This window comes from Simochromis diagramma, unplaced genomic scaffold (genome assembly GCF_900408965.1).
Source record: "Simochromis diagramma unplaced genomic scaffold, fSimDia1.1 OVJJ01000740.1, whole genome shotgun sequence".
In the NCBI taxonomy this organism is placed as follows: Eukaryota; Metazoa; Chordata; class Actinopteri; order Cichliformes; family Cichlidae; genus Simochromis; species Simochromis diagramma.
The window spans coordinates 46,303-73,375 of record NW_024387541.1 but is presented as its reverse complement, the minus strand read 5'-3'; the positions used below and the strand labels follow the sequence as shown (position 1 = coordinate 73,375).

At 41.9% G+C, this 27,073-nt stretch overlaps 1 protein-coding gene across 1 annotated transcript in view; it reads right to left on the bottom strand.

The window, feature by feature from the left end:
- LOC120727411 (sodium/hydrogen exchanger 9B2-like) overlaps positions 1-17,571 on the bottom strand; it is a 48,710-nt gene extending 31,139 nt beyond the window's left edge. The window contains exons 1-2 of the mRNA XM_040021640.1: positions 17,361-17,571; positions 1,240-1,329 (exon numbers count right to left, since the gene is read on the bottom strand). Coding sequence (XP_039877574.1) covers positions 1,240-1,329; positions 17,361-17,438 — 168 coding nt within the window. The 5' untranslated portion in view covers positions 17,439-17,571. The remainder of the gene's footprint in view (positions 1-1,239; positions 1,330-17,360) is intronic.
- Positions 17,572-27,073: the final 9,502 nt, after the last annotated feature.

Sequence of the window (27,073 nt, the reverse complement as noted above, 5' to 3'; positions counted from 1 at the left end):
TATTGCCGATCATAGGACATTTGTCTTTCAAGTAAAAGTTGTGCCTTTTCATTGCAACTTCCAACTGACAAAGAGCACAAGTTGCAACAAATTTCAGCTAGAGATTGCTAGCAACTACTTCCTTTAGCAACCAGTTTCATAGTTACTACCTCCTGCTACCACCCACCAACCAAAAAATAAATTTTTTTTTAGCAATTGATCATTTCCAGAACATTGCCAACCAGTCTTTGTCTTAAGCTGGTCATACACTGTGCAAGTTTTGTTTTTTCTTCAGTCGTGTTATTCAGCTTCTGCTCTGCTTCTGCACGATTGACTCGCAGGGGTTACAAGTTCGTAGATCACGATGCAGGGTCTCACACTATACGGCCCGATACTCAGTTGCGACCTGAGTGCTCACACTGTGCGTCCATAACATGAAGCTTATAACACAAAATCTGTCGCTCGCTCTTCCTCTCTGTCTTTCACTCACACAGTCACGCACACCGCCACCATCAACTTTGCTAAATTGCTAATGAAAAACATTGATCAGGCAGCTGTGATTGAGCAGGAATGTCCATCGAATTATTGTCATGGTTGTTGTGGTTGTGATAATTTTGTGAGGCCACATCGAAAAGGTTCAGATGAGCTTGGCAAAGTTCTACAAGTTGTGCCTCCATCGCTTGTGTCCAGATCACATGCTGCACTGCCGTGCTGCTCCGTCTTTTCACTTTTATTTCTGTGTTGCGCGTGTGCAGTGTGAGAGGCTGCGGTGACACCCTCATGACGGCCGACAGGATTACAAACAGGTTTGATTTTCTTACGACCAAGCAATTGATGATCGAAAGCCGCTCATGAGGTCTTAATCCCTTCTCATTACCCCACGTATAAGGCGAAACTCGGGCCGATCACCAAAACGATTGCACGACTGAAAAATCAGCTCAAAATGGGCCAGAAATCGCACAGTGTAAGCCCAGCATTATGTGACACACAGCCTAAACCAGAAATTTTATGATCACTAACACAGGTGGCATCTTAAACCCTTAACTATCACCAGGTTGCTGACAAACCCCTTAGAGGTTGCATTATAGGACAGCTGGGATAGAATCCAGGACTTTTGGGTGGTTAATGCTGCAGTGCTCATCTGTCCAGATACATTTGGCCTAAACCTTTATAATCACCGAGTCTGGAGCAAGAACAGCCCCAACACATGCATTTGTTTTCTATAAATAGCCTTTCAGGGGTGACTCTTCAAGCACTCACCGTGGTCGTGTCGTCCGGCTCCTCCGTCTTCCTCTGGGGCAGGACGGAGATCTCTCCGTCCTCTTGACCAGCCTGAACTTTACTCCCTACCTTTACCAGGAACAGGTGCATGCGCATGTGTATGCACCCATGTGTGTGTGTGTAAGAGAGAGAGATAACTGGGTTAGAGACATGGACTGTAAGGTGGTGTCCTTTATCCTCTTCTTGTCAAACCTCTTAAAGTGGGTGCATCTCATGGTCAACGAATTATTAAGACCCTAAAATTTACTCCATATAATTGCTGTTAACATTTAAAAAAATTCTAAAAAAACAAAACAAAACAACAACAACAACAACAACAACTTCTTAAAAAGTAAAAACATAACATGATAATGTGATTTACAGATTTTTCATGTTCAGAGATCTCTTTAGAGATGGTGATAAAATAAAAATAAAAGTAAGAGGCAAGAAAAACTAAAAAAAATCATATAGAATAATAAACAGCTGATTTAAAAAAGACGAAGGCAGTAAAACACCATAAAAGATTAAATCACAACACCCTCCTCTCTGCCCCTTAATGCTCTCTGGTCGCTATGGTAACGTGGAAATATTTCTTTCAAAATCAGATACACAACTACAGGGTGGGCCATTTATATGGATACACCGTAATAAAATGGGAATGGTTTGTGATATTAAAGTCCTGTTTGTGGCACATTAGTTTATGTGAGGGGGCAAACTCCTCAAGATGGGTGGTGACCATGGTGGCCATTTAGAAGTCGGCCATCTTGGATACAACTTTTGTTTTTTTCAATAGGAAGAGGGTCATGTGACACATCAAACTTATTGGTAATGTCACAACGTAACTTTATTCTTTCATGAGTTATTTACAAGTTTCTCTTTGTTCACAGCCATTGACATGTCGAAGAGGTTAACACGTGAGGAGCGGATCGAAATCGTGTTGATATCTGGTGAACGCAGTAACCGGGTCATTGCAGCAGATTTCAATGCAAGACACCCTACGAGACCACCCATCTCCCATGCTACAGTTAGCAAACTGCTTGCTAAGTTTCGTGAAACTGGTTCAGAGTTGGATTTTATAAAATGTGGACGCAAGAAAACTGTCACTAGTGAAGAATCATCAGTGGCTGTCCCAGCTTTATTCAGCAAGAGCCCACAGCGTAGAAACTCGCCGCATGTCACTGGAGAGTGGCATTAGTCGAACATCCCTTCACAAATGGCACCCTTACAAACTCCAGCTACTGCAGCATCTCAGCGAGGATGACCCAGATCGGCGCACAGAATTTGCAGAATGGGCAAAACAAAAATTGGAACAGGACCCTCAGTTCACGCAGAAGATTCTGTTCAGTGATGAGGCAAACTTTTATGTGAACGGTGAAGTTAATAAACAAAACCACCGCTATTGGTCTGACACTAACCCACATTGGATGGATCCCTCCAAGACTGTTGGACCAACAAAAGTGATGGTTTGGTGTGGTATATGGGGTACAACAGTAGTGGGTCCATTCTTCATCAATGGAAACCTCAAGGCCACTGGATATTTGAAATTGCTACATGATGATGTGTTTCCCTCTTTATGCACTGAAGCTGGCACGTTCCCTGAGTTTTTCCAGCAAGATGGTGCACCACCACATTATGGGTGCCAGGTCCGAGCATTCCTAGATGAACAGTTTCCTGGAAAGTGGATTGGTCGTTGTGGGCCAGTTGAATGGCCCCCAAGGTCTCCTAATCTGACCCCCTTGGACTTTTATCTTTGGGGTCATCTGAAGGCAACTGTCTATGGTGTGAATATACGAGATGTGCAGCACCTGAAACTACGGATACTGGATGCCTGTGCTGGCATTTCTCCTGGGGTGTTGCTATCAGTGTGTGAAGAGTAGGAGAAGAGGATTGCATTGACAAGCCAACACAATGGGCAGCAGACATTTTATAAGTGGTCAGAAACTTGTAAATAACTTATGAAAGAATAAAGTTACGTTGAAACCAAGCACACCATTGTTTTTCTTGTGACATTACCGATAAGTTTGATGTGTCACATGACCCTCTTCCTATTGAAAAAAACAATAGTTGTATCCAAGATGGCCGACTTCTAAATGGCCACCATGGTCACCACCCATCTTGAGGAGTTTGCCCCCTCACATATACTAATGTGCCACAAATAGGACTTCAATATCACCAACCATTCCCATTTTATTACGGTGTATCCATATAAATGGCCCACCCTGTACAAAACAAATAAAGAAGTACATGAAAATGTATAATAAAAAACCCACAACAGAATGCAGCCTCCCGTCTGCAGCTAAACACCCCAATAGCTTTTAAAAATAGCTTAAATCCGGTCAGATTGGGCAGCAAAGGGCTGCTTAAATACCGCAAACTCCTCTCCTCCTCCACTTGGACCGCTAGCACTGACCATAGCTATCGCTACTGACCACACGCACCATACACATACTTTTTTCTTCTTATTCGAATCTTCGGATTACGTGTGTGCCGAACCATGGAGTGGGATCGGATTACGGATCAACCGTGATCCGTTGCACCACTACTGAAAACCATAAATTTAAAACCCGAGCCTCAACTCTTGCTGCCTGGCACCAAACTACTCACCGGTCTGTGGCCCAGGAGTTTGGGACCGCTGCTCTAAACCACACATATAGACTAGGCCAGGGGTCAGCAACCTTTAACACCCAAAGAGCCACTTGGACCCACAAATACTTTTTGACATCTAAAATGAAGATAACACTGTATATTGTTTTTTTTACCTTTATGCTTTGTGTGAACAACTAAGGTGTGTTGCTTTTGAAATCCATGAAGTGCTACAGAGAAAATTACATTTTATTTATGTAATTAACACATTTTGAACTCTTAAAGAAATATAACAAAAGGAAAGACACCCAGCTGAACTAAAATAATCCATGTAGCAAACAAAAACTGTCGTGAGCCACCCTTATATCGCCTTTGGGCTTTTGGAGCCTTGACCTGACTTTTAAAAAAACAATTGGAAAAAAGCACTATGCCGCTAAAAAAAAAAGAAAAATAGATATTTGCAAAATTCTGCCTAAATATCTATTTTACCCGGTTAATGTGTGTGGCAGGGTGTGGTCTGCAGTGCCGCTGCAGGGGAGGCGGACGCACCTGAGCGGCACCCGCAATCACACCTCGCCGCCTTAACGTCTGTGCTATCTCTGCTGTTGTGTTGTCGTGCTGTGAGCTGAAAAGCTACAGCCGGCTGTATGCGTACAGCAACCGTGTGTGAAAAGTGGTCAATAAAGAGATGCTGAAAAGAGTGTTCATGGAAACATCGTCGGGTCTGCCGTGATATGTTTACAATGGGACCTCTGCTCCTGAACCTCTGCGCACAGCGTCTGCAAATCGGGGCTGTACGAAGTCACTTTCATCTTTACACAGGACTGTAAGCTGTCGTCTGTGAGGCGTGAGCGGTGTTTGTTTTTAACATAGTTCACAGTGGAGAACAGCAGCTGACATAATGTGGATCCGAAGATCCATAATTGGCCTACCTGGGGTTGAAAGTCTCGATAAATGCACGGCGTTTCTGCGGGTACACCGGCTTCCGCGAGTGACACTTATTTTGAGCGATGAAAAATAATAAAATATAATATTATTTTTATATTTCAATATCACCATAATCTTCCAATTTAGAACTACAAGTTAAAAAAAGAATTAAACACAAATAAAATACACTTCAGCTAAATACTTCTAATTTATTTTCCCAAACCACCCGGAGCCGCAGTACAACGATTAAAGAGCCGCAGGTTGCCGACCCCTGGACTAGGCCTACAGGTTCTTCAGCACATCCTTGGACACACATTATTAGTAATGGACTAAAATAATAACATTACTTAAACTGTGGGCAGTATTAACAAAAATGGGCATAGGGTTAATAACAGGTTATTATCTAACAAGCATGCGGTTTTCTCCCTTTGATGGCAAGATCCACCCTTACCCAACTCATATGGTTACAAGGATGGTTATGTAAATATTAGGGGTGCAACAATACACAAAATTCACGGTTCGGTTCGATACTTTGGTGCCACGGTTCGATATTTTTTCGATACAAAAAAAATGTTCATGCTTTTTTAATTTGTCATTTATTAAAATTATAAATATATATTTTAACTCAAACGTGCAGTTTTTAAATTGAATGTTGCTGAAACAACAAAATAATATAAACATATCAGGTCCCCATAAGGAGAATCATGTGCTAACGGCTGTCTAATCAAATCAAATCAAATCACTTTTATTGTCACATCACATGTGCAGGTACATTGGTACAGCACATGTGAGTGAAATTCTTGTGTGCGAGCTTCACAAGCAACAGAATTGTGCAAATATGTAACAAGCAAATACAAGAATGGCTACATCTGAAACTAATAAATATATGTACAATATATAATAGTATATGCATTTCTGGACGTGTATACTAAATATTTTTCCACGTGTGTGTGTGTGTGTGTGTGTGTGTGTGTGTGTGTGTGTGTGTGTGTACACACATATTTTACAAATTAAATAGAGTAAACAATAAATAAAATATATAAAAATATACAGAGTTGAGACATGTGCAAAACAGTGGCATTACTGTACAGTGTGTAGTGCATAATGTTGAAGTTCCAGTAGTGAAGCTGAGGTGTCTCTGACGTGTTCAGCAGTCTGATGGCCTGATGGAAGAAGCTGTCTCTCAGTCTGCTGGTACGGGACCGGATGCTGCAGAACCTCCTTCCTGATGGAAGTAGTCTGAACAGTTTATGGCTGGGGTGACTGGAGTCCTTGATGATCCTCCCCGCTTTCCTCAGGCAGCGCTTCCTGTAGATGTCTTGGAGGGAGGGAAGCTCACCTCCAATTATCCGTTCAGAGCACCGCACTACTTGCTGGAGAGCTTTGCAGTTGTAGGCGGTGCTGTTGCCGTACCAGGTGGTGATGCATCCAGTGAGGATGCTCTCAATGGCACAGTGATAGAAGGTCCTGAGGATGCGGGGGCTCATGCCGAATCTTTTCAGTCTCCTGAGAAAGAAGAGGCGCTGCTGCGCCTTCTTCACTGTTTTGTTTGTGTGTACTGACCACGTAAGATCCTCAGCCAGATGTACACCAAGGAACCGGAAGCTGCTCACTCTCTCCACAGCAGCGCCGTTGATGGTGATGGGGGTGTGTACTTCTCTGCACCTCCGGAAGTCCACTATCAACTCCTTTGTCTTTGCGACGTTGAGGGTGAGATGGTTGTCTTGACACCAGTGGGTCAGGGCGCTGACCTCCTCCCTGTAAGCCGTCTCATCACCATTGGTGATAAGACCCACCACTGTAGTGTCGTCCGCAAACTTCACAATGATGTTGGAGTTGTTAGTGGCTGTGCAGTCGTAGGTGTAGAGTGAGTATAGGAGAGGGCTCAGTACACACCCCTGTGGAGCACCAGTGTTCAGTGTGATGGGGGATGAGGTGATGCTGCCCAGTCTGACCACTTGGCGTCTGTCAGACAGGAAGCTAAGGATCCAGCTGCAGAGGGAGCTGCTCAGTCCTAGATCCTGCAGTTTCCTGTCCAGCTTCGAGGGAACGATGGTATTGAATGCTGAGCTGTAATCTACAAACAGCATTCTCACATACGTGTCTCTCTTCTCCAGGTGTGACAGGGCAGTGTGTAGTGTCAGGGCTATGGCATCATCAGTGGACCTGTTGTGGCGGTATGCGAACTGTAGAGGGTCCAGTGAGTCGGGTAGTGCAGAGCGGATGAAGTCCCTGACCAGCTTCTCGAAGCATTTGCTCACGATGGGGGTCAGGGCTACAGGTCGCCAGTCGTTCAATGAGGAGATGGTGGAGGATTTGGGTACAGGGACGATGGTGGCCATTTTGAAGCAGGCTGGGACTACAGACAGAGAGAGGGAAAGGTTGAAGATGTGCGTGAACACTCCAGCCAGCTGAGCCGCGCATGACCTGAGGACGCGGCCGGGAATCCCGTCCGGACCAGTAGCTTTGCGTGCGTTCACCTTCCTGAAGCACTTCCGCACATCCTCCTCAGACACAGTGTGCGCACTGACGTCATCCGCGGTGCGCACACTGTCCGGTCTCATGGTGTTCGCTGCGTCGAATCTAGCGTAGAATACGTTTAGATCCTCACACAGAGAGGCCGTGGTCTGCGGTGTGCTGGGTTTCCCTCGGGTACAGTTTGTAGCATGCATGCTTGTTGTTTTTGTCTGCTTCCACTTGTCTTTGCACTAGGATGATGTCGGCATAAATATGCAGTCATATTCGTTGTGTTCCCACTAGTGCTGTCAACGTTAATCTCGTTGAAATGACATTAACGCCATAACGCGGCAAATCTCCATTAACGAGTTACCGCGGATCACCCCCGTGCATGGGGCTGTACGGCGTCGACATGTTAACAAGCTAACTGCGCTAACGCACTAGTTCCCACCAATTGAGCATTGCGTGGCACATCCGACATACTGTTTTACTTTTGTCCATGACGCGCTTACCATCAGGGTCATGCTTCACATGAAAACCAAGATAGTTCCAAATGCCAGATCTGAATGAGGGTGGGGGAGGTTCAATTTCGGGTAGCGTTGAGGCAGTTGCCATGTTGCAACGACCTTAGCTTCTGTCTTGCTAGCTTGCGCTGCGCTCAGTGGATCTGCACTCAACAGTGCAGCCTAGGCGGAGTAGTCAAACGCAGATCCACTGAGCGCTCAACACAGACAGCATCGTCAGAAGAAAAGTTGATAAAATAAATACAAAATTTTGTATTGTTCGATACATATGCGTACCGAACCGAAAGCACTGTATCGAACGGTTCAATATCGATACGAGTATTGTTGCACCCCTAGTAAATATAGCCCAGGGCTTCATACAGGGACTAGCATGTTTCTACTGTACCTCAGTGACAATGTGTCCATTGCATATACTTTCACATACTTTCTCACTTGGTCTGCAGTAAATAAAAATAAGCCCTAAAGGTTATACGAATCAGAATCAAAATACAGTGGAACCCCGACTTAAGAAATTAATTTGTTCCAGTGGGTCTTTCGTAAGTCGAAAATTTTCGTAAGTCAAAGCACCCATCGCGCCTTCTAAGTGAACGATAGGCTATAGGCTAATTGCTAACTGCAACAACAATACATTGTTCATGTGGAACAGCGAAACGCAAGTATGAAAGTCAAGGGGCTTGTAACATGATTCGGAAGGCATTGTGGGCATTCTGGCCTCAGCCCATCAGAGCCAGCGGATTTCTTTACACGGGCATTTTGCCGTAACACAGGCAGAAATATTGCCGTTAAGTGCCTTTGTAACTTAAATTTTTCGTTAAATGGGGTATTCGTAAGTCGGGGTTCCACTGTATTAATCCCAAAGGAAATTATAGGTTACAGCAGGCAGCACACTAAAGGCGCATGTGCACTTACAAAGGAACCTTCTGACCAAACTTTACACACACATCACATTGGGAAGACATGTCAGAGAGGTAGGCTGATAGGAAAAACAACGAAAAAACATAACATGAGGGGAGTGGAGGAGAAAAAACTCCACTCAGACTGAGCTCCTAATGTGAGAACAGTTTGAGAAGAGAAAAAAAACACTACAGCACAAAAAGCACATAACTGTCAATACACCACAGAAACAGACAGGCAACAGGGGTGGGTAAGGGGAAGAGAGAGCCAGAGTAGACAGCGCATCCGGTCCTGCAGCATGTCTGCGCTGGTCCAGTCGACCCGCCATCTGCCCCAGGAGGGGACAATCATCGAAGACGTTTGGAAAGGGATGGGGGATGAGTGTTTATCAGTGTATGTTTATGCATGTGTGTGTCCTGAGTTTAGCTAAGAGAGTGCCCAGGTGGATGGAGGGATTGGAACATAGCTGAGTCACTGTGAGAGAGCTGAGGAGCAAAAGGTGACCATGGCTCAGGGGGTTGGGAAGTGCATCTGTAACCGGAAGGTCGCCGGTTCGATCCCCGTGCCCTCTCACCTGGTCGTTGTGTCCTTGGGCAAGACACTTTAGCGGTGTCCCAAAACGTCGGCTGCATCCTCTGGAGGCCGCGTTTGAAGGCCCAGCGGCCCAGCCAAATTTCAGCTGCCAACAATGGCGGCTGCTACTAAGTTTTAAAATTAATCTTTCTGGGTCACAAAATAAACTTTTAACATATTTTCAGGCGAGAAAGTAGCTGTGTAAATTACAAATATCTGCTTGGTTTATCAAGACATCGCATATTTGCAAAAGTGTGCCGACATTTTCGGAGACGTCTGTTACCCACTCGCTCGATAGCAAGCCGGGGGGGGGGGGGGGTTCAATGGTCACTCCATGGTAAATGGCCTGTATTTGTATAGCGCTTTACTAGTCCCTAAGGACCCCAAAGCGCTTTACACATCCAGTCATCCACCCATTCACACACTGGTGATGGCAGCTACATTGTAGCCACAGCCACCCTGGGGCACACTGACAGAGGCGAGGCTGCCAGACACTGGCCCCACCGGGCCCTCTGACTACCACCAGTAGGCAACGGGTGAAGTGTCTTGCCCAAGGACACAATGACTGAGACTGTCCAAGCTGGGGCTCAAACCGGCAACCTTACGATTACAAGACGAACTCCCAACTCTTGAGCCACGATCGCCGGCGAGAGCAGCAGACTCCCGGCTTCATCTTTTTCAGACCCCCGCTCTTTCGCTACTCAAGTTAAACATGATATATTAGTCACTCGGATAACTTAAAAATGTAATTGTTTGCCTTTTTTCTGTGTTTTATTTGTTCCGGAGTAAATTGGTTTGGCTGAGATCAAAGTTATTAGATTATTAGATTAAATGAAACTTTATTAAACCATTGGGTGAGTTCCTCCGGGATTTTCACACAGCTGAATAAACGTTAAACAGAAAACTGATTAAACAGAAGTGTGAGACGGTCAAGAATTTACGCCAGTGTCCTGTTATATTTTAGATAGCAAGGAGCAGACGGACGAGTTTATTAAACTCCACCAACACAGCGGTGATGCAAATCTGAAGGCTAGACCGTCCAATTTCACAGCCTTGCACTTCCGGCCTTCTTAAACTAGTTTTTTAATTAAGCAGCAAGGCAGAACAAAATCAGGGCTGTATCAAGACACAGGGACTAACCCCCAATTCAACCAGACCCAGAACTAATCAGGAATTAAAACAGGACTACAACAGTTCAAAAAGTGTAAAGTCCTTTGCTTGTAGATTGTTGATAATGGGCATGGGCATAACCACCTGTGTTTGATGCATGGCCTGAGACAGCGACATCACCTCAACCTTTTTGCAGCACATTTCAATCATAAAGTATTAAGTATAGTTGTGAAGCTAATGCTATAAAAGTTAATACTGGTGCCTCTATGCAAACATTTAAAAAGAAAACACCTTACAACAGACCACAGTTCCACTTCATAAGGGTTTTTCTTTCCACTGGTGTTTGTCTGACTGATTATGGTTATGACCAGTGTTGGGTAAGTTACTTTAAATTAGTAACTTAGTTACATTACTAGTTACTTCTATCAAAAGAAACTCAGTTACTTCAAGTTACTCGTTACTTTCAGAGTAACTAGTTTTTAGGGAAAGTAACTTTGGTTTTACTCAGAATTCTCTTGTTAGTGTGTTGCTTCCGTAACCCAGCAAGATTGCCAGTCTTCTAGCTTGCTTACTTGCCACAAGTACACTGTGCCACCTACCAATAGAAAGGAAAAAATAATGTGCACATTTTCACGAGAGAAATCCCACGCCTGATTCTATCCTAGCCTGCTTTTTACATCCAACACAAAAACTGCAGTCGTGGAGCTTTCGATTGTACTCAGAACTCGGAAATTCTGCCTTCTGAATAGGAAGATGTAGGTAACACCAGACTGCAGATGAGCTGCATACAGGGCTGGACTGGGACAAAAAAATCGTCCCGGGCATTTTGACTAGAGACCGGCCGCCATTATAGGAAAAATCATAAAGTCTTTGAATGAAAACAAACACTGTTGTGACAGTGATGTACACTGTTGTGATGGTATATATGTATCAATCTATCAATTGTTTGTTGTAAGACTCAGATAATTATTTTTTTTAAAAGTGAGACATTTTAAATGAGAATAAGAAAGTATTTTCTTGTGCCCACCTCTCCCTTTTAATGCCCTACATGGACCCCTGGCAACACTTTGCTAGACCCGCCCCTGCACAGTTACCAGCTGTCAGCTACTTAGAAAAGGATCCTGGTGTTATTTGTCTCTCAGAAACAGTTCATAACTTCCCTTCAACTCATTCATGTGACCTAAAAGGTAAACCTGTTTCTCCATCACCTGTTCAGCTCTGATGATTCAGTAAGGACATCTCCTGGTTTCATCTTCATGTTTCCCTCTCACCACATAACCAAACCGATATCATGACCAGCAGCTTTACAGCTGTGGCTCCAGCAAACATCAGCTGATACTAGAAAGTAATATTAAATAAATTCTAACAACAGCTGATCAAGCTTAAACGTGCTGCTGTTGTTTACCGCGACATCCGCTGGTTTCCTCTTTCTGGCGCAAAGTGGGCGATAAATAAACAAGAGAGAAAAGCCAATCAGCTGATCACTGATCAGTTTCATGATTGAAGCAGAATCAGGAGAGGGAGGGTGAGAGGATGAGAGAAGAACAGGCAGCTGTGCAGCGTAAACACAGAAACTCCAGCTTTGTGTCTTTTTCATTGTAGCTGAAGTCCGGGACAAACTGTGTTCCTTTTCACCTCAATACGAAACGCGTAATATTTTCTCTAAATAAGAGACGATTCCGTTTTTTACGGGACGTTGGCAACTCTAATAATTAACCTTATGAACAAAATAAAGTTCAACATCAGTAACATAGCACCCACCCAGCTGTATAGAAACTCTGTCATGCTAGCTAGCACGCAGTACGAAAAAGTCAGCATAACGAAAATAAACTACACCTAAACTTGGTTCATATCTGACCCAGATGGACTGCAGGTTATAACTTCTTACCTGAAGTTCAGTTCACCTGACACTCGGACCGGCGGCTGCTTCGGGTCTCTCCTCTTGCCTCCCTTTTCCTTCATCCACCTGCTGGCTTCCACCACTTGCTAATGTTATTGAATCTGTGGAAGCTCCGCGATAGCCACCACACGAAGTAACGAATAACGAGCCTATCTAAATCCCAGTAACGGGTAACGCGTTCCCGGTTTTGGCATAATAACTAGTTACCGTGCTCGTTACCACAATAATAACGTAGTTACTGTAACGCGTTACTTAATAATGTGTTAGTCCCAACACTGGTTATGACTGAGGATGTTCTGGAAACAAACGTCTCTTTGTGTTTGTTATGAGACTCAGGATGGTTCTGAATCTAACTTGAGATATTTGAAAATTATATCCAAGACCAACACTGCAAGTTTGGAGACACACAATCTTTATCTGTATGTGCCAGGGTTGGGTTTACATGCTACTAGTATGTGTGTATTTTTTTGTAGTCTGGGCTGAAACCCATTAGTTGTAGCTGTGTAATAATGGTTTGGTACCAATATTACATGAGATCCCCAAGAATATATGACAGAAATATTTAAAAATGTGGCCGTATGCTCGTCCTCCTCTATCCTATCTAGGGCTGTGCGATATGACCAAAATCTCATATCCCGATATAACACATTTATCGTCCTGACAACGATATAAATCACAAAAATGTAACATTTTCTGTAAATTATGCGAATCTCGGGCAACTCAACTTGCGTGAAGTGTTTCCAACTGGGCCTTTACCTGGAGTCGAGTGTTTTAACCGATGCATGAAACTATACATTTTTAGACATAAGTTGTAAAGGCCACCATTTTCTTTCAAAGTTTGACTCTAAGGTTTATTTTTTTAGCACCTGACGGCTCTTTTTTGCTTCTCATCCGTAAACTCTCTGCAAACTCTTTGACGTTTATTTTGAAAAGTCTCAACAGGATCTTGAGCTTTATTGTGAAAGGTTTACAAGGAAAACAAACAAGAGGACAGCGGAGCCACGCGATGGTTTTACCGTCATTGCTGCTAACGACAACACGTAAAAACAGGCGCTTGTCCATCCATAGTGTGGTTTTATTAAATATAAGAGAAAGAGAGAACTTTAAGAAATTAATATAGCCATCAAAGCGGTGAAAAAATATTCCTGTAAACAGTTTATTTTACGACACCACGAAACAAACGATAATAGGAAACAATAGATGTTTTTATATCGTCATCCGATATATATCGTTATATCGAACAGCCCTAATCCTATCCCTTTTATTGGTTGAATATGCGGTGTAATGGCTTATTTGAGGCCCTGTTGGCGGAGTGACTGATTTGCTGGAGTGGAGATTTTACTAGTTCTTGTTTTTGCTATGTTTGTTTGTTTGTTTTTTATTGCAGTGACCGTGTTTATGCATGTGCGAGTGTGTGTGTGTGTGTGTGTGTGTGTGTGTGTGTGTGTGTGTGTGTGTGTGTGTGTGTGTGTGTGTGACATCCTGCTGATCACAAAGGGTCATCTCCTCTCACCCTTTATATGGCTTAACTTTAATGGTTCACCATATACAAGCACAGATGAGCTCTTAAATGGCCAGGAGTGATCATCCTTTACAGATAAGACAACCAGAACCTTTAAATTGGAATGTGCCTGCAGTTTAACAGTATAGCCAATTGCTTCGATGTGTAGGGGAGGAACAGAAGAATATCTAAACATGCAGTTTAAGGCAAGGTTTACAAGTGTAAGTGCAACAATGACAACATTGATCAAAATGAACATAACAATGTGATTTTCCTCTAATGGTCCTCGCTGTTACTCCAGCTCAATATTAGGCTGTTTTGCGTAATTTGGGACTGTACTATAGGATGGCCCTCCCACACTCATCTTTTATTGTGATCCATGCTGAAATTGTTTAAGGAAAAAAGCTATAATAGCTTAATATATTAAAGGTATCTTAATACTGAAACCAGACTGCCTCTGTGAATTTTCATCTTCTAGTTGGTTTGTTTGAAAATCGCCTCTGTCAGTGCGCCCCAGGGCAGCTGTGGCTGCAACGTAGCTGCCATCACCAGTGTGTGAATGTGTGTGTGACTGAATGTGTAAAGCGCTTTGGAGTCCGTAGGGACTAAGTAAAGTGCTGTACAAATACAGGCCATTTACCATTTATATTTCCTGGGTAGAAATTCCTCTAGGTGGCATTATTGCATTTTAATCATATCCCCACCACACCACACTTCTTTTTCACAATTTGCAGTATGTTTTTGTCCCTTAGCATTAACTCGGCTTTTGCTCTTTTCCTGTTCACAACATCTACTCAAAAAGCAAACAAACAAATATACAAAACAATCTGCATTAAAGCAATTATTGTTATGTAATTAAATTACGCCTCTCTTTCACACCAACCCTCTTCCTGTCCTTGACTACATCCATAATCTCCCCTAAGGTCTTCCTCTTTCCCTTATCCTGGCAGCTCCATCTTCAACATCCTTGGTCTAATATAGCCACTATCCCTCCCTCCAAACCGTCTCAGCCTTGTCTCTCTGACTTTGTCCCTGTGATGTACTCATTTCTAATCCTGTCCATCCTGTTCACTTGTCTCCAACCACTCTCTTCTTCACCTCTCTTGTGCCCTGTCTGGTCCTTTGGATTTTTAACCAATGAAAGACTGAAATAACGCCAATATATTAAAAAAAAAAAAATCATATATTTGTCTACTTCAAATTTGGACACAATTTATTTGCAAAAAAGAGACAAAGCCCAAAGGAAACAAAGTTAGAGATTAGCATGAGAGGGGAAAAAAAGAAGAAGAAAGATAGAGGTTCTGGTGTTGGGTGTACTTTCACTGCAAGTGCTGACACAGGCAGAAAACAGATGAACAAGCAATTCAAAACAAGCACGTGATGTTTTTCCTGGACATTTTGACAGCCTGATTTACTGACAACACTGTAAAAACCATCCATTTTAACTACTGTAATTCACAGTTTATTATTAAATTAAACAAAAAAGTCACTGTTGATGTTTGATTTTTATTTTTTAAATTTGGACCATTTAAAATATGTTTATTGAATTGTGATTTTAGATTTGTTGGAATTATTGCTTCACCCTTCGCAAGATTTATCTGAAAAAAAATCTTTTTTTATCTGAGATTGAAAATGTCACATATAAATTCTTCCTTGTGACATAAACACATTTATTTTCTGTCTCAGACTGTAGATTTTAGGTCAGCAAGTCACTAGTGATTTGTCGGTCGCGAACGAAACGTCTCTTAGAGCCGGCTCTTTGAAGTGAATGACGCGAACAGGCTCCTTATTGGGAGCCTTAGGGTTTGGGTTTTTTTTTTTTGTTTGTTTGTTTTTTTTTTTCTTTCTCTCACCCCCTCTCTCGCACTTTTTTTCGCTTCACTCCACACGCGAGCCTTGTGCTTTGCGCTGGGAAGAGGGGGGAGGGGCGGTAGTTACACTCTCAGTAGCACAGGAACAGAGCGGGAGGGAAAGAGAGCCAGGGACAACAACGTCACATTAGTAATAGTGATGGTAAATTTGATTCTTTTTACTGAATCGAGTGTTAATGAGTCACTCACCAAAGTGAATCGGGTTTTTTGAGTCATTTGATTCACTGAGTCAGTTGACCAGAGAGTGCAAAAATTTTACATTTTCACTCAAACTTAATTTGTTTCCCTTTTCATGTAAATCCCACTGCTAAGATGAATGATTAAAAAAAACAAAACTATTTTATAGAGAAAAAAAGAGCAAAAACATTTCTAAAATCAAGCAACTTCCTATCAAAATTGCTTAATAAACATTTATTTTGTTTATTTGTATTTTATTAGTATTTTCCTTAAGTGTGTCAAATATATATTTTCTCATCTAAATGTCCACTGCGCTGTGAGCCAGGGGGCGGTAATGCGCCTTAACATTGGTGGCCAACCAAGAAGAAGAAGAAGCTGTGAGCCAGGAGGGAGGGGGTGAGGGAGTCCTGAGTGATTCTGTCGCTCGCTCTTTGATTCAGCACAGGAGGGAGGGGGTTAGCGAGTCCTGAGTGATTCGCTTATGATTCAGCACAGGAAGCGAGGGGGTGAGTAGCTCAAATGTGTTGTTAGCATGTTAGCAGCGCGATGCTACTCTGAACCGAGGAGCTATTTTCTTGATGTGAGCTTCTACTCAGGTTTTTTTCTTCCAGTTCAGAGCAGAAATGCTTTTGTTACGAAACTGGCTGTTGTTTCCCCCCACAATTTTAATTATAAGCTAGATATATTTCTACTAATGGAATTAGTTTGCTAACAGCAACAGGGATGAGTCAGTGAGTCAGTTGGGCTTGTGAATCATGATTCACGAGTCAGTAAAGTGATTCTCGAGTATTGAACGATTCGTTCACGAATCGAACATCACTAATTAGTAATCATCCACAACTATTTTCAGTTGGGGATGATAAAGGATTCAGAAAGTTTATTCAAGCAGGCCCATATGACAGAGAATATGCATGTTCTTTTTGTTTTCATATTTTAATTTATATTTAATTGTGTTGTGGTTTGCAGTGTTTTGTGTTGTTTCACTTTAAATTTGTTTAAAGTGAAACAAGCTGAAAATTTAGCTGAAAATTTAAATAGTTAAAAGTTGAAATGTAAATAGTTTTTTGTATTATATGATTTATTTGTTACATTTTATGTGGAGTGAATAAATAAAAGTATATTTACGGTGGCCACAAGAAACAAAGCACAAAACACGTACAAACTCCAAAACACGTAAAAACTCAGAAGCACATAAAAACTCAAAAGACAACAGAAGTGCTCCAGGATGCTAGGTGCAGTGTTGAGCTTTTGTTAGTGGCTACACAAGCCAGGAAGTACCAACGACCTGATTTGGTGTGTGGTAGTAACAGGTAAATTAACATTTTTTTTAAATTATTTAAATATATATGAGTGCTTGTGTATAAATACACAAACAATACACATATGCTTCCAATTGTGTAATTTAAGTGATCTAGGTAGCTCTGTTTTGGAAGTTCAGTTAACGCTAGAAATGTGTTTTGGAAATGCTTTCTGGAGTTTGTACATGCTTTGTCTCTAGGGGCCACCGTATATAATTATATTTAAACATGTATAAATAAAACCCCCTTTTTTTGCATTAGTAATCCCTTTTGTGCATAATTTTGGGACTTCGTCGGTTGTTTTACCTGTAACAGAGGCGCAGTCTCTTCGGTGTCCCGGGCGGTGCGTTCACGGACCACGTCCACATCGTTGTTGATGCTCATTGTGGATGGGGAACCGAAGCGGGAAACAAATTTATTAGCGTAAAAAAAACCCTCGCAGTTTGAGAGGAGATGGGGAGCCGCAGAGTTACGATACCGTCTCAAACTCTCTGTCACTATCCGCAGTGTTGCCAACTCCTCAGTAAGGAAAATCGCTATTGGCTGTCCTAAAAGTCGCTAGAAGTCGCTACATGACGTCATCACATAATTTGCATAATTGGTCATGCTAATATAACTGTTGGAGAGAGAAATAACATCGTGGAAGAGACATAAAGTGAGCAAAAAACGTCCTAAATGCATTTAGAATGTATTTAGAACTACAAATTAAATTTCTTTTAGCAATTATTGTTTTTTAATGTCACAATTCCAACCCTGCTCCTTTATCCGGGCTTCGACCGGCAAAAGTGACCCGAAACAGGCACTCTGGTGGAGTTACTTTGTGTGTGTGTGTGTGTGTGTTTATTAGTAGTTTTAAACCTTGTGATCCACAAAACAGCATAACAGTAAAATAAGAACTGACTGCGTTACAGTCAGTGTGGGAGCAGCGGCTTCGCTCATGCGCGATTCATTTGCAGTTTGGACGCATAGGTGTGAACATCTCCTGCAGCTGGGGGAGGACTATCCTCCGCCCGTGAGTGCTTTAGCACGGGTGAGGTGCCCACGGCAGCACCGCTGCTTGTTGAGAGTAAGAGCAACACGCCCTTTCACGTCAAAAAGTCGTCATAAATAAGTCTCCAATAACACCAGAAAAAGTCGCCAGATTTGTCGCTAGTCGCTTTTTAGAAAAAAAAGTAGCTAAGGGGCTCTGAAAACTCGCTAAATATAGCGACAAAGTCGCTAAGTTGGCAACACTGACAATGAGATCCGCACCGGAAACCCCCCGCGTGCGCAAATCTTTCGTCACTTCCTCTCTTTGCAAACATTGTAACATTCAATATATATTGAATTCATATATATTCTACAATATACATATATATATATATATATATATATATATATATATATATATTGTAGCTGTTGGCATGATGACATTGTATATAATTTGGATTATTTCTTTATCTTGTCAAGATCCATGTCATGATTGTAAATTGTTTAAGCTGTACATTACTTTGTTTGTTTTTTGTAGTCAACGTTTTGGTGCTTTTATTTTGAAAGTCAAGTTCGCTTAGAAGTTGTGCTAGTTTCCTCTTTGGGTAGAAAGAAGGAAAACACCTGTAAACGCGCAGAAAGGATGGGTTTTATTGAAAGACATGTTAGGTGGACTTTAACTACACACGGTTAAACGGTTAAAGGAAACCTCAGAAGCGGCTGATTCCCTTTTTGCAGCATGCAGCCAACGAGGTATTTATTTATTTATCGTGTTTGTTGTACAGTGTTTTTACTGCTGTGTCGTAGGCTGAGTTTTATTTTGTTAATGCTGTATAGTTTTCACGGTGGCTTTGGAGAGAAGTCTTCAAATAAACCAGTAACAGGAAACCACTTGAGTCTGCCTGTGCTTCGAGGGAATTATATATATGTGTATATATATATATTCACTGAGATATTCACTGAGATATTCAACATCTCTTTATCTCAGTCGGTGATCCCCACATGCTTCAAAGAGTCCATCATTGTTCCTGTCCCGAAGAAACCCCACCCTGCTTCTCTCAATGACTATCGCCCTGTAGCCCTCACCTCAGTAGTGATGAAGTGCTTTGAACGCCTGGTCAGAGACTTCATCATTTCTTCACTACCAGACACACTGGACCCACTACAGTTCGCTTACCGTCCAAATCGTTCCACAGACGATGCCATCTCTCATCTCCTCCACACATCACTCACTCACTTGGACACTAGAAGGGGGAATTATGTTAAAATGCTCTTCATAGACTACAGCTCTGCATTTAACACCATAATTCCCTCCACACTCACCACCAAGCTGGAGCATCTGGGACTCAGCTCATCTATGTGTCAGTGGATCTCCAACTTCCTAACTGGCAGACCACAGGCAGTAAGGATGGGCGGACATGTCTCAGCCTCCACCACTCTCAGCACTGGAGCACCCCAGGGGTGTGTTCTGAGCCCCCTGCTGTACTCTTTGTACACATATGACTGTGTGGCCACTACCAGCTCCACCACCATCATCAAGTTTGCTGACGACACCGTCGTGGTGGGCCTGATCTCTGATAACAACGAGACGGCCTACCTGAAGGAGATTAGGAATCTGGAGAACTGGTGCCAGAGGAACAACCTCCTTCTAAACGTCAGTAAGACAAAGGAGCTGATAGTGGACTTCAGCACTAAGCAGGAGAGGAACTACCAGACCCCCGTCATCAACGAGTGCCCAGTGGAGAGAGTGGACAGCTTCAAATACCTCGGAGTTCACATCACGCAGGACCTGTCATGGTCCTGTCACATCAACACCGTGGTGAAAAAGGCCCGACAGCGTCTCTACCACCTCAGACGCTTGAGAGACTTCCAACTGCCCTCCAAGGTGCTCAGGAACTTTTACTCGTGCACCATAGAGAGCATCCTGGCGGGAAACATCTTAACCTGGTTCGGGAACAGCACCATGCAGGACAGACGAGCTCTACAGAGGGTTGTGCGGTCAGCTGAGCGCACCATCCGTTCCGAGCTCCCTGACCTGCACTCAATCTACAGCAGGCGGTGCTGGACCAAGGCCAGGAAGATCGTGAAGGACCTCAGCCATCCCAACAACAGACTGTTCTCTCTGTTGAGGTCAGGAAAGCGATTCCGCTCCCTGAAGACCAACACAGAGAGACTGAGGAGGAGCTTCTTCCCGCAGGCGATACGGTCTCTCAATCACACCACCACACAGTACTGACCCACACATACAGTTCTTACACACACACTGGACTTTCTGGACTTTGTTTTTGCACAACACTGGTCACTATATTCTTCATTTCCGGTTAATACTTGTACAGCTGCTGTTATTGTGTATATATTTATTTATATTTAGATTTCTTCATACATTCTTATATAGTTCTATATTGTGTATTGTGTATTGTGTATTGTGTATTTTGTTGTACAGTTATTTTATTTTCAACTTTAATTTATATATTTTATCTTATTCTTCCCAGTTAAATTTACCCTTCATTCTAATTTGTGTTGTACAGTTATTTCATTTTTTAACCTTAATTTAATATTTGTCCTTCCTAGGTAAAATTTAACCTTTTTATTTTTCTTTTTATTTTTCATATTTAGTTGTCCCTATCTGATGTCATAGCCTTTCCTTTTTTGTTTTCTGGGGGTCACGAGCAGTGTGTCCAAGCATTTCACTGCAATATCGTACTGTGTATGACTGTGTACGTGACAAATAAAATTTGAATTTGAATTTGAATTTGAATTTATATATATATATATATATATATATACACACTACCACACATTTGGACTGATTTGTGACCACTGTTTGGGAGGGATGGTTATATTGTGTATCTGGAATGAATTTTAGGTCTCTACGTCCATCCCATGGGGAATGGGAGCAGTAACAAAGGTGTTGCGTTTATATTTTTGTTGAGCGTTTATATTTTTGTTGAGTGTATATATATATATAATATGTGTGTATATAATATTTTGAAAAAAAATACAACTCTATCATATCTACCCTATATATAGTTTTAAAAATTTATTTCAATTGAAGATAAATGTACCATACTGCTGCAGATACATTATCCCAAACTTTATCAATATCTGTCAGACATTTTCATTTACTTTAGTCAGCAACTCTCTCAGCTTTTTTCATTTTCGTCTTGTAACAGACAACAGACTCTTCTACACTGGCCCCAGTATGCAGTGCATGCGCCTGGTAGTCAGAGGAGGAGAAGAAGAAGTCAGTTTTGGTGGAATGCCACAATAACCCTGCTACCGGGAACCACAGTGGTGTCAAAAGTACCCGAAACAGGGTTGTTGCTGGCTATTACTGACCAACATTGAACCAGGACATCGGTCAATGGGTATGGCCTTATTTCAGTTAAAAAGATAAAGAACCTTGTCTTTACTTACACACTTACATTTCAACATTAGTTTCTGTGTGTGTGTGTGTGTTTGTGTGTCTGTTTTTTGTTTGTTTTTTTAAATTGTTATCAATTTACATCAACTGGTTTTACGGTATCGTTGAAATATTTTTTGGGATACATCTTTCAGGTCAGATGCTGTCATCGCTGCCAGATGAATGACTTAATCAAGACTATGGCACCAGCATTACATCCCATCAAGGTACATCTTAAGGTCTGTTCAACAATTTCATTTTCATGCTAATAAGCTTTTGTGCTGCAGGGTAGCTTTAAATTTTAATTTGATAAGTTCTGTGACCTGCAAGTAAAAGAACCTTGGGAGGTGCTGGGCATGGATTTAATTGGACCACTCCCGGAAACACGTCTAGGGAACCCATATGTCCTGACAATGACCGATCTGTATACTAAGTGGGTGATTGCAGAACCTCTTAAGTCCAAGACTGCAGCTGAGGTCTCTGCCATCATGACCTCTAAGTTTTACACGTTTGTCATGGTCAGGAAAATCATCACTAGAAAGGAGTTTGTGAACCAGGTAAAACTTTTGAAAGTGTTATTCATACCTTGATATGATATGATATGATATGATGTATTTAGGCCAAGTCTGCTCATGTCGCTGCAGCTCAACAACAGCATTTTCAGCATGCTGAATATTAAACATGCGAAATCAGTCATGCTTGTTTATCTATGCTACAATAAAACTCAAAGGATGAGAGGACCAACCAGAACATTAAGCGTGCTCTCAGAAAGTACGTCAACCAGAACCATGATGACTGGGATGTTCACCTTGCTGCTGTGGTGTATGGCATCAACACTGCAAAGCAGGTATTCCTGTTTTGACATATTGTATTCCTTTTAAGATGCTTTATAGTGTTGCATCATTTTAAGAATGTGTTTTTAAACTTAGGTTTTTAAAAAAAAAAAAAAGCTATTGACAAGTGCAAGAGAAAGTGAAATAATGGAGAGATTTTGTGTGATCAGGACTCCACCCGCCACAGTCCCTATTTCCTGCTCTTCTATCGACATCCACGTCTTCCTGCTGTGATGAATGGCTGTTCCATGGATGATGACTTTGAGGTTGCAAATCCTGAAGAGGACATCGACACAAGAGTTGAGGAAATGACAGTTCTGAATGAAACGATCTGTACATTTGAAGGGGGATGGCTGACAGGGAAAGGAGGTTTGTTGAGGAAAAAGGGAAAATGTGGTTGATAACATTCTCATTTTTATTGTGTGTTCAACACTTTTTCTGCTTTAGTAGATAGCTTTTCTATATTTCCAGAACGAGCATTGCCACGGCAACTTGGTGAATAATAAATATTTTTCTTTCTCACTCTGCATTTTGTGTAATTTTTTTTAGGTTCTTTGCAACATCGAGAGGGCACAGGACACCCAGAAGAAGACCTTTGGAACACGGAAAAGGAAGCAGGTAAGACAGTGTGTTGTTCAAGCAGGTGATGATGTTCTTTTGTCAGGTGATCCAAAGAGACGACGCACTGGAGATGCATTATTGAGCCAACACCAAGGACCGTACACTGTGGCCAGCATCACGCCAAAGGGGGTGGCCACTATTGTGAAGGGAGCAACTTGCCAGAAGGTAAACGTGTCCAGGCTGAGAAACTACCACAGATCAAAAAGTAAGAGTATGGCATGCAATAAGTAGTTGCAATTACATTTTGATTTAATGTTAAAAATTGATTAAAGTTTGTATGTCATGCCACATATTTGCATATTATCAGATCCACCAAATGAAAGGAAGTTTCTCCTGGACCACTCATATGGGACTCTGGAATGGCAGATTGATCATCAGTATGCCAGTCCAGGAGCAAAGTGGCAGAAAGACTTGGACCCTCTTCAGTCCAGTCTGGTAAGGCGCATTTCTGTGCAGTCACGTTAAATCTTTGATGATGAATGAGGTGATACAGTTTATTAAATTTTAATGAAATGTGCAGATTGTTGCGGTGGAGTTCAATAAACTCAGCCGATTTACTCAGGAACAAATAAAATACTGAAAAAAGCCAAACAATAACATTTTTAAGTTATCTAAGTGACTTATATATCATGTTTAACCTGAGTAGCGAAAGACGGCGGTGGGTTTGAAAACGATTTGCCCAGAGTCCGGTGTTCTCACCAGCTCTAGTGAGGCTTGAACCCCAGCTCGCTATCGAGCTGGTGGGTAACAGACGTCTCCGAAAACGTCGGTGCGCTTTTGAAAATATGTGGTGTCTTGATAAACTGAGCAGATATTTGAGGTTTACACAGCTACATTCTCGCCTGAAAACACGTTAAATGTTTATTTTATGACCCAGAAAGAATAATAAGAGTAGTATTAAAACTAACTAGCTGCCGCCATTGTTGGAAACTGAGCTGGGCCGCGCAATGAATTCTGGGACACAGCTTCTTCTTCTTCGGGGTTTAACGGCAGCTGGCATCCTTGTACATGCAGTGCTGCCATCTTCTGTTTCAGTCCGTTATTACACTCTTAAATCCTACTACTTATTCCTGCATCTTTTGGGATCTTACAAAGCTTCAAACGACGCGTCGACTATTAAATTAGTCGTCGACTATCGTGACTAGTCGACTAATCGTGGCAGCCCTACCACTGGCCAGGTGTATAGTCATGCATCAAGAACAACAAGGCAAATGATCAGAGAGAAGATGAGAAGGAAAAAAAAAAAAAAGAAAAAAAAAAAGAGTTACTTTGCTTTGCTTTGACAGTCCCATGTCCGGTGTGCATCATGTTCAGGTTTCTTTGACTGTTTTGTTAGTTACATCATGTTCAGCTGTGTTGCCTTCTGTGGTTTGTTCCCTCTTTGTGTGTATTTATGCCTGTGTCTCTCTCTGTCCTGCGCCGTGATCTCCCTCATTCTCCAGCTTTGTGTTTTTCTTGCTAGTTTAAGTTTCTAGTCTGCCCCTGTTTGGTTTTTGGATTACTACATCCAGCAATAAAGCTGTGTTTTTGAGTTACGTTCTGCCTATGAGTCTGCATTTTGGGTTTAATCTTTCCTTCTTCGCACTGCTGCAAAACTATACTCAACTATAATAATAATAATAATTCTATTTTATCGGCTGCCAACCACAACCGTGTGGGCGGGACAAGGTTGTGGTTGGTTTACAGTTAAATGGTATTCTTCTACCTAGGGATGGGTATCGTTTAGGTTTTATCCGATACCAGTACCAAACTGGTACTTTTGAAACGGTGCCGGTGCTCAAACGGTGCTCAAACCGGTGCTTAAAGAATGGAGAACACAAAATTGGTCCAAAAACGTCTCATGTTCAGCTGGGTTTTTTTTTTTGTAAAAAGATAACAATGTTAGACTTTTCTGCAGTTATGGGGCATATATGGTATCACTCTTGGCTGGAAGCAGTGCTTAAACAATGGAAAAAAACACAAACTTTGTCCAAAAACCTCTCATGTTTAGCTGTTTCCCTCTTTTTCTTTGGTCATTTTGGCCAGGGTGAAGGGAGTATCTGCCATCAAACAAGAAGACAGCCGCATGTAACTACAGCGGTGTTTGCTAGTTCACCTTACGTGCATTAATGTAATAACGTGGTTAGCCTACTCAACGTAAATTAGACACGAACAACATTAAGCTACTCACGCAGATGCTGCTGCCATCGTCATCCGTCATCATTTCTGCTACACTGGCAGAGCTAGGGGCCAGGACTCTCCTCTTCGGGTTTTTGGGGGATGTTGCTCCGGGTCCGATAACAGGCACCACACCCGCAGTAGATTTGCACGGTGTGAGGTCTCGCAGCAAGCTATCAAATATGGCACATTTCTTGGCTATGCGTCACCAGGTGTTTCATCGGATTTGAGGTGTTACCTCCTTTGACAGTATCACAGTATCAGCTTAAAGCACTTGTTGCAGGCTGCTGAGTTTGCATCTTTTGCTGTGAAGTACAGCCAGACTTTTGACTCTTCACCTTGGGCATTATTAATCTGTAGCTCTGCACTAAAAGAACGTACGTACCTGGGCCCGCCTACTATCCTTGGAAAGGTAAAATGATTGGCTAGAATTCAAAGTGTATCACAGCTCAGGAAAAAAAAGCACCGAAATAAAGCACCGAAATGTGCGCTGCTTTTCGGTCTGGTTACTACCGTTTATGTCAGAACCGATACCGGTACCCTTCCCTACTTCTACCTCTGGATTAGCCCCAACAGTGTTCACTGGTCCTGGTCCACAGGTCCTGAGAGAGTTTATTGGTTTTAACAATCATGAGGTGTTTACATCTGTTTAAGTGTACAATGAAAAAACTCAAAGAGTAAATGTAGCTTTAAATGAGCGTCTTCACTTAAACAACAGCTAATGAAAAAAGACATCAGCAAAAAACATGAGCGGAGTGAGTTAGCCTCAATGTGGGACTCATAAAACAAAAAATAATATAATAAATCCAGAGATTCAGCATCATTTCATATATGCTTCTGATGATATATATAAATTTGGATGTAAAATTGATGTATTTTTGAAAGATTTCTTTTTGCCATGATAATATGGTGTAGTGGTGTCACAGAGAGGTGTAAATTTGATTCACAGAAAGTGACTAAACACATGCAACATGACATTGTTATCATAAAGTGCTGAATTTCATTTAAAGATCCAAATGTAGGCAGTCCTAAGCAGAGATGGGCAGTAACGCGTTAGAAGTAACGCGTTACTGTAATCTGATTACTTTTTTCAAGTAACGAGTAAAGTAAGGGATTACTATTGCAAAAACGGTAATTAGATTACCGTTACTTTCCCGTAGGAACGCTGCGTTACTGCGTTACTAAAACCGTGATTTTTTTTTTTGCGAGAATGTCTCACGACAGTGACGTAAGCGAGTGCGCCGTTAGTGACAACAGCTGTGTGCAGATCAACAATGGATCACATATCGAGTGCGGGAGAGAGTATGAGCGTGCAGCGTTTAAGCGTGGAAGTACTGACCTTACTTTGAGTTTGATTCCATAAAAAGTGACAAAAACATTAGCGTCCATCGTGCGTGGGAAGAAAACTTCTTTTTACAGCGAAAAAAAACCCTAAACTTCCGAGCAAGCACCGAGTGCGCTACGACGTAATGCGCAACTGACCGCGGCACACCTGCACCAAGGTAAACCTCCGCCTACCCTCAGTCCTGCTTTACAGGTGAAAATAGAGCAACAGGACCGCTGAGTCTTTGACTTTATTTATTTTCTGCTGTGTTTTACTTGCATCTATTTGAAAGAGTGAGTGTAAACACAAAAAATATTTTATTTTATGTGCTGGAATGTGTAGAAAATAGGTTTAAATGTGAAACTAATTTATTCAACTCAGATAATGTTGCATATAATTAAATTTTTGCTTGATGCATAAAGTTAAAAGATTAAAACTAATAAAACAAGTTTAAAAAAAGAGACTTTTCCATTTGATTATATTTTGTATGATGGATTATGTAGAAAAAGTAGAATTGGGCTGAAAGATCTATCGCTTTATCACCTATTCAGGTTGTAAATCGTGTTTTTAAAAAGTAACAAAGTAACTAAGTAATTAATTACTTTTGAAAATAAGTAATCAGTAAAGTAACGGGATTACTTTTTTGGGGAAGTAATCAGTAATTAGTTACTGATTGCTTTTTTCAAGTAACTTGACCAACACTGGTCCTAAG